The 13,816-nt window shown below is 47.2% G+C and overlaps 1 protein-coding gene across 2 annotated transcripts in view; it reads left to right on the top strand.

Annotated features, from left to right (window-relative positions):
- The window catches only part of LOC121574697 (transcription cofactor vestigial-like protein 4), a 95,819-nt gene that overhangs the window by 29,622 nt on the left and 52,381 nt on the right, over positions 1–13,816 (top strand). The window contains exon 1 of one of the 2 annotated variants that reach the window (XM_041887234.2): positions 12,654–13,100. The exons of the other annotated variant lie outside the window; for it this stretch is intronic. Coding sequence (XP_041743168.2) covers positions 13,019–13,100 — 82 coding nt within the window. The 5' untranslated portion in view covers positions 12,654–13,018. Of the gene's footprint in view, positions 1–12,653; positions 13,101–13,816 lie in introns of those variants that run through there. 2 annotated transcript variants of the gene reach the window in all.

Raw genomic sequence — 13,816 nt, 5'->3', positions numbered from 1 at the left:
TGTGTCTCTCTCTCTCTGTCCCTCCGTGTCCCTCTCTCTCTGTCCCTCCGTGTTCCTCTCTCTCTGTCCCTCTCTCTCTGTCCCTCCGTGTCCCTCTCTCTCTGTCCCTCTGTCTCTGTCCCTCTCTCTATGTCCCTCCGTGTCCCTCTCTCTATGTCCCTCCGTGTCCCTCTCCCTCTGTCCCTCCGTGTCCCTCTCTCTCTGTCCCTCTCTCTCTGTCCCTCCGTGTCCCTATCTCTCTGTCCCTCCGTGTCTCTCTCTGTCCCTCCGTGTCCCTCTCTCTCTGTCCCTCTCTCTCTGTCCCTCCGTGTCTCTCTCTCTCTGTCCCTCCGTGTCTCTCTCTCTGTCCCTCTGTCTCTGTCCCTCTCTCTCTGTCCCTCTGTGTCTCTCTCTCTCTGTCCCTCCGTGTCCCTCTCTCTCTGTCCCTCCGTGTTCCTCTCTCTCTGTCCCTCTCTCTCTGTCCCTCCGTGTCCCTCTCTCTCTGTCCCTCTGTCTCTGTCCCTCTCTCTTTGTCCCTCCGTGTCCCTCTCTCTCTGTCCCTCCGTCTCCCTCTCTCTCTGTCCCTCCGTCTCCCTCTCTCTCTGTCCCTCCGTGTCCCTCTCTCTCTGTCCCTCCGTGTCCCTCTCTCTCTGTCCCTCCGTGTCCCTCTCTCTCTGTCCCTCCGTGTCCCTCTCTCTCTGTCCCTCCGTGTCCCTCTCTCTCTATCCCTCTGTCCCTCGTGTCCCTCTCTCTCTGTCCCTCTGTGTCCCTCTCCCTCTGTCCCTCCGTGTCCCTCTCTCTCTGTCCCTCCGTGTCCCTCTCCCTCTGTCCCTCCGTGTCCCTCTCTCTCTGTCCCTCTCTCTCTGTCCCTCCGTGTCCCTCTCTCTCTGTCCCTCCGTGTCTCTCTCTCTGTCCCTCCGTGTCCCTCTCTCTCTGTCCCTCCGTGTCCCTCTCTCTCTGTCCCTCCGTGTCCCTCTCTCTCTGTCCCTCTCTCTCTGTCCCTCCGTGTCTCTCTCTCTCTGTCCCTCCGTGTCTCTCTCTCTGTCCCTCTGTCTCTGTCCCTCTCTCTCTGTCCCTCCGTGTCTCTCTCTCTCTGTCCCTCCGTGTCCCTCTCTCTCTGTCCCTCCGTGTTCCTCTCTCTCTGTCCCTCTCTCTCTGTCCCTCCGTGTCCCTCTCTCTCTGTCCCTCTGTCTCTGTCCCTCTCTCTCTGTCCCTCCGTGTCCCCCTCTCTCTGTCCCTCCGTCTCCCTCTCTCTCTGTCCCTCCGTCTCCCTCTCTCTCTGTCCCTCCGTGTCCCTCTCTCTCTGTCCCTCCGTGTCCCTCTCTCTCTGTCCCTCCGTGTCCCTCTCTCTCTGTCCCTCCGTGTCCCTCTCTCTCTGTCCCTCCGTGTCCCTCTCTCTCTATCCCTCTGTCCCTCGTGTCCCTCTCTCTCTGTCCCTCTGTGTCCCTCTCCCTCTGTCCCTCCGTGTCCCTCTCTCTCTGTCCCTCCGTGTCCCTCTCTCTATGTCCCTCCGTGTCCCTCTCCTCTGTCCCTCCGTGTCCCTCTCTCTCTGTCCCTCTCTCTCTGTCCCTCCGTGTCCCTATCTCTCTGTCCCTCCGTGTCTCTCTCTGTCCCTCCGTGTCCCTCTCTCTCTGTCCCTCCGTGTCCCTCTCTCTCTGTCCCTCTCTCTCTGTCCCTCCGTGTCTCTCTCTCTCTGTCCCTCCGTGTCTCTCTCTCTCTGTCCCTCTCTCTCTGTCCCTCCGTGTCTCTCTCTCTCTGTCCCTCCGTGTCCCTCTCTCTCTGTCCCTCCGTGTTCCTCTCTCTCTGTCCCTCTCTCTCTGTCCCTCCGTGTCCCTCTCTCTCTGTCCCTCTGTCTCTGTCCCTCTCTCTCTGTCCCTCCGTGTCCCTCTCTCTCTGTCCCTCCGTGTCCCTCTCTCTCTGTCCCTCCGTGTCCCTCTCTCTCTGTCCCTCCGTGTCCCTCTCTCTCTGTCCCTCCGTGTCCCTCTCTCTCTGTCCCTCCGTGTCCCTCTCTCTCTGTCCCTCCGTGTCCCCTCTCTCTCTGTCCCTCCGTGTCCCTCTCTCTCTGTCCCTCCGTGTCCCTCTCTCTCTATCCCTCTGTCCCTCCGTGTCCCTCTCTCTCTGTCCCTCTGTGTCCCTCTCCCTCTGTCCCTCCGTGTCCCTCTCTCTCTGTCCCTCCGTGTCCCTCTCTCTCTGTCCCTCCGTGTCCCTCTCTCTCTGTCCCTCCGTGTCCCTCTCTCTCTGTCCCTCTCTCTCTGTCCCTCCGTGTCCCTCTCTCTCTGTCCCTCCGTGTCCCTATCTCTCTGTCCCTCCGTGTCTCTCTGTCTCTGTCCCTCTGTCTCTGTCCCTCTCTCTGTCCCTCTGTCTCTGTCCCTCTGTCTCTGTCCCTCCGTGTCCCTCTCTCTCTGGCTCTCCGTGTCCCTCTCTCTCTGTCCCTCCGTGTCCCTCTCTCTCTGTCCCTCCGTGTCCCTCTCTCTCTGTCCCTCTCTCTCTGTCCCTCCGTGTCCCTCTCTCTCTGTCCCTCTGTCTCTGTCCCTCTCTCTCTGTCCCTCCGTGTCCCTCTCTCTCTGTCCCTCTCTCTCTGTCCCTCTCTCTCTGTCCCTCCGTGTCCCTCTCTCTCTGTCCCTCCGTGTCCCTCTCTCTCTGTCCCTCCGTGTCCCTCTCTCTCTGTCCCTCCGTGTCTCTCTCCCTCTGTCCCTCAGTGTCCCTCTCTCTCTGTCCCTCTGTCTCTGTCCCTCTCTCTCTGTCCCTCTGTCTCTGTCCCTCTCTCTCTGTCCCTCTGTGTCCCTCTCTCTGTCCCTCCGTGTCCCTCTCTCTCTGTCCCTCTCTCTCTGTCCCTCCGTGTCCCTCTGTCTCTGTCCCTCTGTCTCTGTCCCTCTCTCTCTGTCCCTCTGTGTCCCTCTCTCTGTCCCTCTCCCTCTCTCTCTGTCCCTCCGTGTCCCTCAATCAATCAATCAATTTTATTTTATATAGCCCTTCTTACATCAGCTAATATCTCGAAGTGCTGTACAGAAACCCAGCCTAAAACCCCAAACAGCTAGTAATGCAGTTGTAGAAGCACGGTGGCTAGGAAAAACTCCCTAGAAAGGCGAAAACCTAGGAAGAAACCTAGAGAGGAACCAGGCTATGAGGGGTGGCCAGTCCTCTTCTGGCTGTGCCGGGTGAAGATTATAACAGAACCATGCCAAGATGTTCAAAAATGTTCATAAGTGACAAGCATGGTCAAATAATAATCAGGAATAAATCTCAGTTGGCTTTTCTAGCCGATCATTAAGAGTTGAAAACAGCAGGTCTGGGACAGGTAGGGTTTCGTAACCGCAGGCAGAACAGTTGAAACTGGAATAGCAGCAAGGCCAGGCGGACTGGGGACAGCAAGGTGTCATCATGCCCGGTAGTCCTGACGTATGGTCCTAGGGCTCAGGTTCTCAGAGAGAAAGAGAGAACGAGAGAAATTAGAGAGAGCATACTTCAAAATTCACACAGGACACTGGATAAGACAGGAGAAGTACTCCAGGTATAACCAACTAACCCCAGCCCCCCGACACATAAACTACTGCAGCATAAATACTGGAGGCTGAGACCGGAGCGGTCCGGAGACACTGTGGCCCCATCCGAAGAAACCCCGGACAGGGCCAAACAGGAAGGATATAACCCCACCCACTCTGCCAAAGCACAGCCCCCGCACCACTAGAGGGATATCCTCAACCACCAACTTACAATCCTGAGACAAGGCCGAGTATAGCCCACAGAGGTCTCCACCACAGCACAAACCAAGGGGGGCGCCAACTCAGACAGGAAGATCACGTCAGTAACTCAACCCACTCAAGTGACGCACCCCTCCCAGGGACGGCATGAAAGAGCACCAGCAAGCCAGTGACTCAGCCCCTGCAACAGGGTTAGAGGCAGAGAACCCCCAGTGGAGAGGGAAACTTGCCCGGCAGAGACAGCAAGGGCTGTTCGTTGCTCTAGAGCCTTTCCGTTCACCTTCACACTCCTGGGCCAGACTACACTCCAATCATATGACCTACTGAAGAGATAAGTCTTCAGTAAAGACTTAAAGGTTGAGACCGAGTCTGCGTCTCTCACATGGGTAGGCAGACTGTTCCATAAAATGGAGATCTATAGAGAAAGCCCTGCCTCCCGCTGTTTGCTTAGAAATTCTAGGGACAATTAGGAGGCCTGCGTCTTGTGACCGTAGCGTACGTATTGGTATGTACCAACTCGGAAAGATAGGTAGGAGCAAGCCCATGTAACGCTTTATAGGTTAACAGTAAAACCTTGAAATCAGCCCTTGCCTTAACAGGAAGCCAGTGTAGGGAAGCTAGCACTGGAGTAATATGATCAAATTTCTTGGTTATAGTCAGGATTCTAGCAGCCGTATTTAGCACTAACTGAAGTTTATTTAGTGCTTTATCCGGGTAGCCGGAAAAATAGAGCATTGCAGTAGTCTAACCTAGAAGTAACAAATGCATGGATTAATTTTTTCTGCATCATTTTGGACAGAAAATTTCTGATTTTTGCAATGTTACGTAGATGGAAAAAAGCTGTCCTTGAAACAGTCTTGATATGTTCGTCAAAAGAGAGATCAGGGTCAAGAGTAACGCATGAGGTCCTTCACAGTTTTATTTGAGACGACTTTACAACCATCAAGATGAATTGTCAGATTTAACAGAAGATCTCTTTGTTTCTTGGGACCTAGAACAAGCATCTCTGTTTTGTCCGAGTTCAAAGTAAAAAGTTTTCAGCCATCCACTTCCTTATGTCTGAAACACAGGCTTCTAGCGAGGGCAATTTTGGGGCTTCACCATGTTTCATTGAAATGTACAGCTGTGTGTCATCCGCATAGCAGTGAAAGTTAACATTATGTTTTCGAATAACATCCCCAAGAGGTAAAATATATAGTGAAAACAATAGTGGTCCTAAAACGGAACCTTGAGGAACACCGAAATGTACAGTTGATTTGTCGGAGGACAGACCATTCACAGAGACAAACTGATATCTTTCCGACAGGTAAGATCTAAACCAGGCCAGAACTTGTCGTGTAGACCAATTTGGGTTTCCAGTCTCTCCAAAAGAATGTGGTGATCGATGGTGTCAAAGGCAGCACTAAGGTCTAGTAGCACGAGGACAGATGCAGAGCCTCGGTCTGACGCCATTAAAAGTGTCATTTACCACCTTCACAAGTGCAGTCTCAGTGCTATGATGGGGTCTAAAACCAGACTGAAGCATTTCGTATACATTGTTTGTCTTCAGAAAGGCAGTGAGTTGCTGCGCAACAGCTTTTTCTAAAATTTTTGAGAGGAATGGAAGATTCGATATAGGCCGATAGTTTTTTATATTTTCCGGGTCAAGGTTTGGCTTTTTCAAGAGAGGCTTTATCACTGCCACTTTTAGTGAGTTTGGTACACATCCGGTGGATAGAGAGCTGTTTATTATGTTCAACATATGAGGGCCAAGCACAGGAAGCACGACTTTTGAGAATTTATAGCACGACTTTTGATGCTCCTTGGTTGGGGTCTGAGCAGATTATTTGTTGCGATTGCAAACGTAATAAAATGGTGGTCCGATAGTCCAGGATTTTGTGGAAAAACATTAAGATCTACAACATTTATTCCATGGGACAAAACTAGGTCCAGAGTATGACTGTGGCAGTGAGTAGGTCCAGAGACATGTTGGACAAAACCCACTGAGTCGATGATGGCTCCGAAAGATTTTTGGAGTGGGTCTGTGGACTTCTCCATGTGAATATTAAAATCACCAAAAATTAGAATATGATCTGCTATGACTACAAGGTCTGATAGGAATTCAGGAAACTCAGAGAGGAACGCTGTATATGGCCCAGGAGGCCTGTAAACAGTAGCTATAAAAGTGATTGAGTAGGCTGCATAGATTTCATGACTAGAAGCTCAAAAGATGAAAACGCCATTTTTTTTTTGTAAATTGAAATTTGCTATCGTAAATGTTAGCAACACCTCCGCCTTTGCGGGATGCACGGGGAATATGGTCACTAGTGTAACCAGGAGGTGAGGCCTCATTTAACACAGCAAATTCATCAGGCTTAAGCCATGTTTCAGTCAGGCCAATCACATCAAGATTATGATCAGTGATTAGTTCATTGACTATGACTGCCTTTGAAGTGAGGGATCTAACATTAAGTAACCCTATTTTGAGATGTGAGGTATCACGATCTCTTTCAATAATGGCAGGAATGGAGGAGGTCTTTATCCTAATAAGATTGCTAAGGCGAACACCGCCATGTTTAGTTTTGCCCAACCTAGGTCGAGGCACAGACACAGTCTCAATGGGTATGGCTGAGCTGACTACACTGACTATGCTATTGGCAGACTCTCTCTCTGTCCCTCTGTGTCCCTCTCTCTCTGTCCCTCCGTGTCCCTCTCTCTCTGTCCCTCCGTGTCCCTCTCTCTCTGTCCCTCTCTCTCTGTCCCTCTCCCTCTCTCTCTGTCCCTCCGTGTCCCTCTCTCTCTCTGTCCCTCTCTCTCTGTCCCTCCGTGTCCCTCTCTCTCTGACCCTCTCTCTCTGTCCCTCTCTCTCTGTCCCTCCTTGTCCCTCTCTCTCTGTCCCTCCTTGTCCCTCTCTCTCTGTCTGTCCTTGTCCCTCTCTCTCTATCCCTCTGTGTCCCTCTCTCTCTCTCTCTGTCGCTCTCTCGCTGTGTCCCTCATTATCTGTCTCTCTCAATTCAATTCAAATTGCTTAATTGGCATGAAGTAACAATGTACATATTGCCAAAGCGTACTTTAGAGATTAAGTGATTCATTTACAATATTAAAATAAATAAAATAATACTAATGAAGATTGTCAACGGGACAATCAGTAACAACAATAACCATGGGTCAAAATAACCATTGAACAATAACAATATAGAGGACATGTGCAGGTTGGTTGGTCCGTCAGACACTGTCCCTCATCTTATGGCAGGCAGCAATGTAGTGCTCTGCCAACCCACAGCTCTCTGTGTCCTCCCCCAACAGGACGGGTAGCCTATTCTCATCAGAGAGGTCTTTGAAACCTTGAAAAACGGTTTCAAATTTGGGAAAATGACACTAGTTGTTTTATATTTTTTACATTCTGTCAGGAAATGCAGCTCTGTCTCAGGTTCTGCTGTGGTGCAGTGGTGGCACAGCCTTTCCTCTACAGGGAGCCAGGTTTTCCTGTGTCTACCCTTCTCAATGGCAAGGCTGTGCTCACTGAGCCTGTGCTCTGTCAAGGTTTTTCTAAGGTTTGTTCAATAATCATGGTGTACTGTCGATTTAAGACAGATAGCACTGCATTTTGCTTGGTGTTTGTGTTCCCAATAGGTAATGTAGTTTTGTTTTGACTGTGTTGTAATTTGGTTTATTCTGATTGATTGGATGTTCTGGTCCTGAGGCTTCGGTGTGTTAGTAGAACAGGTTTGTGAACTCAGCCCCAGGACCAGCTGGATGAGGGGACTATTTTCTTTGCTCATCTCTTGGCATTGCAGGGCTTGGTAATGATATGAGAGGGAGGTCACTGTATTAAAAAACTGAACTGCTCTTTTTTGAGTTTTTATTATTGGTGGATATTGGCCTAATTCTGCCCTGCATGCATTGTTTGTAGTTTTCCTCTGGACATGCAAGAGAATCTTACAGAACTCTGCATGCAGGGCTGCATTGGGGTGTTTGTCCCATAGGGTGAAATCTTGTATTGCAAGTGGACCCCACACCTCGCTGCCATAAAGTGCAATTGGTTCAATGACACATTAATTTAGTTTTAGACACATTTTAATAGAATGCCCTGCATGTTTTCTCTCTCAGTTCATTCACTGCATCATTAAGGTGTCCAGTTGATCTTATTTTTAAACCTCAGTAATTGTAGTGTGTGCAGTACTCTATATATTTAAACCTAAGTAATTGTAGTGTGTGCAGTACTCTATATATTTAAACCTAAGTAATTGTAGTGTGTGCAGTACTCTATATATTTAAACCTAAGTAATTGTAGTGTGTGCAGTACTCTATATATTTAAACCTAAGTAATTGTAGTGTGTGCAGTACTCTATACATTTTGTACCATTTGAAAACTTTGGTCTAATTCCCCGAGATCTGGATCTTCTCTGGAAAGTCATTATTTGAGTATTTTTGGGGTTTACTGCCAGGGCCCAGGTCTGTGCTGTGGGTGACAGCAGGCACAGGTCATCTGCCAAGAGCAGGCATTTAACCTCTGAATTGTGGAGACTAACACCAGGGGCTGAGGATTTTTCTAGAATAGTGGCCAATTTGTTGATGTAAATATTGAAGAGCGCGGGGCTCAGATTGCAACCCTGGCGACGGTCACGCCCCTGGTTAATGAATTCTGATATTTTCTTGCCAATTTTGATGCTGCACGCATTGTCACCAAACATACACCGACCAGGTGAATCCGGGTGAAAGCCATGATCCCTTATTGATGTCACCTGTTAAATCCACTTGAATCAGTGTAGATGAATGGGAGGAGACAGGTTAAGGATTTTTAAGCCTTGAGACATAGATTGTGGATGTGTGCCATTCAAAGGGTGAATGGGAAAGACAATAGATTTAAGTGCCTTTGAACAGGGTATGGTAGTAGGTACCATACCCCTGAGGGCCTCTGTCTTCTCTCTCTCTCTCTCTCTCTCTCTCTCTCTCTCTCTCTCTCTCTCTCTCTCTCTCTCTCTCTCTCTCTCTCTCTCTCTCTCTCTCTCTCTCTCTCTCTCTCTCTCTCTCTCTCTCTCTCTCTCTCTCTCTCTCTCTCTCTCTCTCTCTCTCTCTCTCTCTCTCTCTCTCTCTCTCTCTCTCTCTCTCTCTTTATCTCATGCGTTCTCTCTCTCTCGCTCGCTCGTTCGCTCTCTTCAAAGGGGGTTTATTTGCATGGGAAAAATATATTAACATTGCCAAAGCAAGTGAAATTAACAGTTAACATCAAACAAACAAGTTTCTAAATAGAAAGATGTTTGAAATGTTAAATTCAAATGATAAGTTAAATATCTCGCTCGCTCCCAATTCAAGTGGGCTTTATTGACATGGGAAACATTTGTACATTGCCAAAACAAGTGAAATAAACAAAAATTAGAGAAAACAAAAACAGTAATCAATTAGAAATTAACAGTAAACATTGCACTCACAAATGTTTCAAAAAGATAAAGCATTTAAAATGATATGTTATGCATTTACAGTGGTGTTTTGTGTCTTTTCTCATGACAACAGCTCACACATCTTTCTGCTGTGATGGCACACTGCAGTATTTCACCTAACAGATACGGGTCTGTGTAATCTGAGGGAAATATGTGTCTCTAATGTGGTCATACATTTGGCAGGAGGTTAGAAGGTGCAGCTCGGTTTCCACCTCATTTTCTGGGCAGTGTGCACATAGCCTGTCTTCTCTTGAGAGCCAGGTCTGCCTACGGCGGCCTTTCTCAATAGCAAGGCTATGCTCACTGAGTCTGTACATAGTCAAAGCTTTCCTTAAGTTTGGGTCAGTCATAGTGGTCAGGTGTTCTGCCACTGTGTGCTCTCTGTTTAGGGCCAGATGGCATTCCTTTTTTGGGGGTTGATTCTTTCCAGTGTGTCAATTGGTTGTTTTTGTTTGTCTTGATTTGGTTGAGTTGAATTGTGTTGCTGTCCTGGGCTCTGTGGGTGTTTTTGAACCAGCTGGCTGAGGGGACTCTTCTCCAGGATCATCTCTGCAGGTTATGGCTTTGTGGTGGAATGTTTGGGTATCGCCTCCTTTAAGTTGGTTGTAGAATTTAACAGCTCTTTTCTGAATTTTGATTTTTTTTAAATATATTTTTTGAAAGTAGAGACTCAGAGCTAGAAAATTGTATATCATACACTGAAGTTTGAAGAACAATGGGGAAGTAATTCTGCTTTGAAAGTTGATAAACTTGTAAACCCACTTTTGAGAAAATGGCCCGTGAATGTTTTGGTACACCTACTGGAGAGCTCTTCTTTGTCTACACCCACTCACCATCGTTCACACCCTCTTAAGCCTTAGCCCCACCCATCTCTTTAAGGATTCACAGTGTAGTAAACAATCAAAGATTTCAAGACTAAAAGTGTTGAAAGTAGTAGTAAAAATAAACTTTATCTAGTCCTTGGCCTATATCCTAATTTGACTTTGGTACAGGTCATGTGGTTCTTCACATTACCGTCTCTGGTAAACACACACTATATCAAATCAAATCTAAGTTTATTTGTCACGTGCACAGGATACAGAAGGTGTACAGGGAAATGGTTACTTGCATAGTGGAGTCTTTTTTGTTTGTTTAGACATAGCTAGCTAGCTAAACAATGAACCATAATCCCAACTCTAATGTCGCATTCAAAACAACTGGGAACTCAGAAAAAACTAGCTCAGACTGGGAAAAATCCATTTGAACTCGGGAACTCTGGGCTCTTTCTGGAACTCAGACCTGAAGATCACTGACGTCATGATTTCAGAGTTCGCAGCTGTTTTGAATGCGGCAATACTACCATGCATGAATCTGCAGGTAGCTAAAGCTAACCAACTAGCTTCAATGTTAGCTAGCTAGCTAACATTAGGCTATAACTAGCAATGAAAATGCATTTCTGATATACAAATAATATTACTACACAGATCATACACGTAACGTTAGCTAGCGAGCGAGCCAGTCAGCTAACATTCGCTAGCTAGCTCACAGTACGCTTTAACTTGCAATGAAAATGACTATCTGACAGAATTAGAAACGTGTCATATCTGAAAATGTAGCTGGACTCTTACCCGTATACATGGACGAACGCTCCTCCCACTCTGTCACGGATGCCATGGTTGCCCTTAGCTTGAAGATGTAATCCAGAGACAGGTCCCCTGTAGCTCTGTTGGTAGAGCATGGCGCTTGCAACGCCAGGGTTGTGGGTTCGATTCCCACGGGGAGGCCAGTATGAAAATGTGTGGTCAGCATGTAAGAATGTCTGCTAAGTTATTACACTGAACCAAAATATAAACGCAACGTGTAAAGTGTTGTTCCCAGGTTTCATGAGCTGAAATAAAGGATTCCAGAAATGTGCCATCAGCACAAAAAGCTTATTTCTCTCAAATTTGGTGCACAATTTTGCTTAAATCCCTGTTCGTGAGCATTTCTCCTTTGCCAAGATAATCCATCCACCTGACGGGTGTGGCATATCAAGAAGCTGATTAAACAGCATGATCATTACACAGGTGCACCTTGTGCTGGGGACAATAAAAGGCCACTCAATGTGCAGTTTTGTCACCACAATGCCACAGATGTCTCAAGTTTTGAGGGAGTGTGCAATTGGCATGCTGACTGCAAGAATGTCCACCAGAGTTGTTGCCAAATAATTGAATATACATTTATCTACCGTAAGCCACCTCCAATGTTGTTGTTTTAGAGACCACGTGTAACCACGCCAGCCCAAGACCTCCACATCCGTCTGAGACCAGCCACCCGGACAACTGTGGGTTTGCACAACTATAACATTTCTGCACAAACTGTCAGAAACCGTCTCAGGGAAGCTCATCTGCATGCTCGTCGTCCTCACCAGGGTCTTGACCTGACTGTTCGACGTCGTAACCGACTTCAGTGGGCAAATGCTCACCTTCGATGGCCACTGGCACGCTGGAGAAGTGTGCTCTTCATGGATGAATCCCGGTTTCAACTGTACCGAGCAGTGTGGCGTGTTGTGGGCGAGCAGTTTGCTGATGTCAACGTTATGAACAGAGTGCCCAATGGTGGTGGTGGGGTTATGGTATGGGCAGGCATAAGCTACGGACAATGAACACAATTGCATTTTATCGATGGCAATTTGAATGCACAGAGATACCGTGATAAAGTCCTGAGGCCCATTGTTGTGCCATTCATCCGCCGCCATCACCTCATGTTTCAGCATGATAATGCACGGCCCCATGTCGCAAGGATCTGTACACAATTCCTGGAAGCTGAACATTTTCCAGTTCCCGCCAATATCCACCAACTTTGCACAGCCATTTGAAGAGGAGTGGGACAACATTCCACAGGCCACAATCAACAGCCTGATCAACTCTATGCGAAGGAGATGTGTCACGCTGGATGAGGCAAATGGTCGTCACACCAGATACTGATTGGTTTTCTGATCCACTTCCCTACGCCTACTGTAATCTGTTCTATTGTGAATTAGCCGAACTGTGACAAACAAGCACTGAATTAAATGTCTGCTTTTGTTGACGTTTGCAGTAAGGAGGAGCCTGTCAAGTCAGGAAGTAGTGATTCAGTACCACTAGAGGGGAGCACAGCATCACTGTACAAGATATTTGGTCAATGTTTTTTTTCTCTCTTATCAAAACAATAAATAATGTTGTATTTGGAGATTGAGTAGTGCATTTTCAGGGACAGTTCTATCATACAGAATACTACAGAATTATAGTAGCCAAACTGTCTTCAAGAAAACCATAGTTCCATAAGTTATGGTGAATATCCGTATGTTTGTAAGCAGGAACCGGGTTGAATGCGTTCTGAATAGACCTCATTGTATGTTATTTTTGCCAAGACGGCACTATTTCCTGTCTCCCAAATGATGTTGTAACCCCTCCTTATTTTGGCTCTCATTCTTCCCACGCTCTCCCTCTCTCTCCCCCCTCTCCGGCCCTGCCTGGCTCTGCATTTGGAAGGATGATCTTTTGTGCAAAAAATCCCTGACATTTGAGGCGCTCCCGGGATTTAGCGAGCATGCCCTGTGGTCGCAGCCTACTCTGAGGAAGCGGGTGGACATTCGAGTCATACCGAGCTGCGTGTCAGTGCAGTCGACTTTACAGCTGGCTGTAAGGTTAGGAGGAACTGGCGCTGCCCTTTTTGTCCGAACAAATACTTTTTTATATAATCTTTACAAGTATTTAAAAACTCAGAGTTTTTTGTCGGGAACTATTTTTAAAAACGTTTTTTTTTTTCCTTTTATTCGAGGAGTTTAATTTGCGAGTAGAAAAGTGTAGCTGAAGTCTGAACATTTAGCCACTCAAGCTGACTGTGGTCGCGTTATTTTTCCTTCCGACTCGGTTGGGAGCAAAAAAAAAAAGCTGGTCTTTTTTACTAAACCGATAAATGCTTGTTACGAAAATGGATCTGTTGAACTATCAGTACATGGACAAAATGAACAACAACATCGGGATACTCTGCTACGAAGGTAAACTTTGTTTCTCCACGCTGTACATTTCTACGCTGTACATTGTAACAACATTGTAACAAAAGACGCGGTCCATTATCAACATAACATATAACACCGCTGGTTACTTTGTAGCCTATAACAGGGATGGGCAACTTTTTGACGGGGTGGGGGGGGGGGGGCACAAAAAATCTTAACTCATCATGAGGGGACGCAGTGGCTCGCGGGTCTGTCTACCCACATCCATACCCACACACATACAGTCAGAGCCAGCCCTAGCCTTTTGGGGGCCCTAAGCGAAATGTAGTCCCCGTCCCCCTTTATTCGGCCCCCCATTAAAAGTGGAGAGAAATGTATGTTTTAGAGTACATTTCCTGCAATTCTACACATGTTGCCATGGGGTGGAGAGAAATGTTTGTGGTTTTTAATATGGTATCTGAGTGAGAGTGACTAACAAAATCAATGCCCCCCCCCGTCGGTAATTCGACCATGATTACTACACGTTTAGATAGCTGGCTAGACTAACTTACCAATCTAAAAATGATTAGCTGAAATGGGCTAATTGAGTGACTGACATAACAAGAGTTAAACTGCTGATGCACAACCAAATTTAGAAATTGCACCTTATGTATTCTACTATTCTAACACTCAACGGTATGTTCAGACCCCGACTGAGTTCCCCGCTGGCCGCCAGTTGCCCTATCCCTGGCCTATAAAGTTGTCGCATCTGTTTTTAA

The sequence above is a fragment of the Coregonus clupeaformis genome, unplaced genomic scaffold (assembly GCF_020615455.1).
Source record: "Coregonus clupeaformis isolate EN_2021a unplaced genomic scaffold, ASM2061545v1 scaf0006, whole genome shotgun sequence".
NCBI lineage: Eukaryota > Metazoa > Chordata > Actinopteri > Salmoniformes > Salmonidae > Coregonus > Coregonus clupeaformis.
The sequence above is the reverse complement of the archived record's forward strand: the minus strand, read 5'-3'. Positions and strand labels throughout refer to the sequence as shown.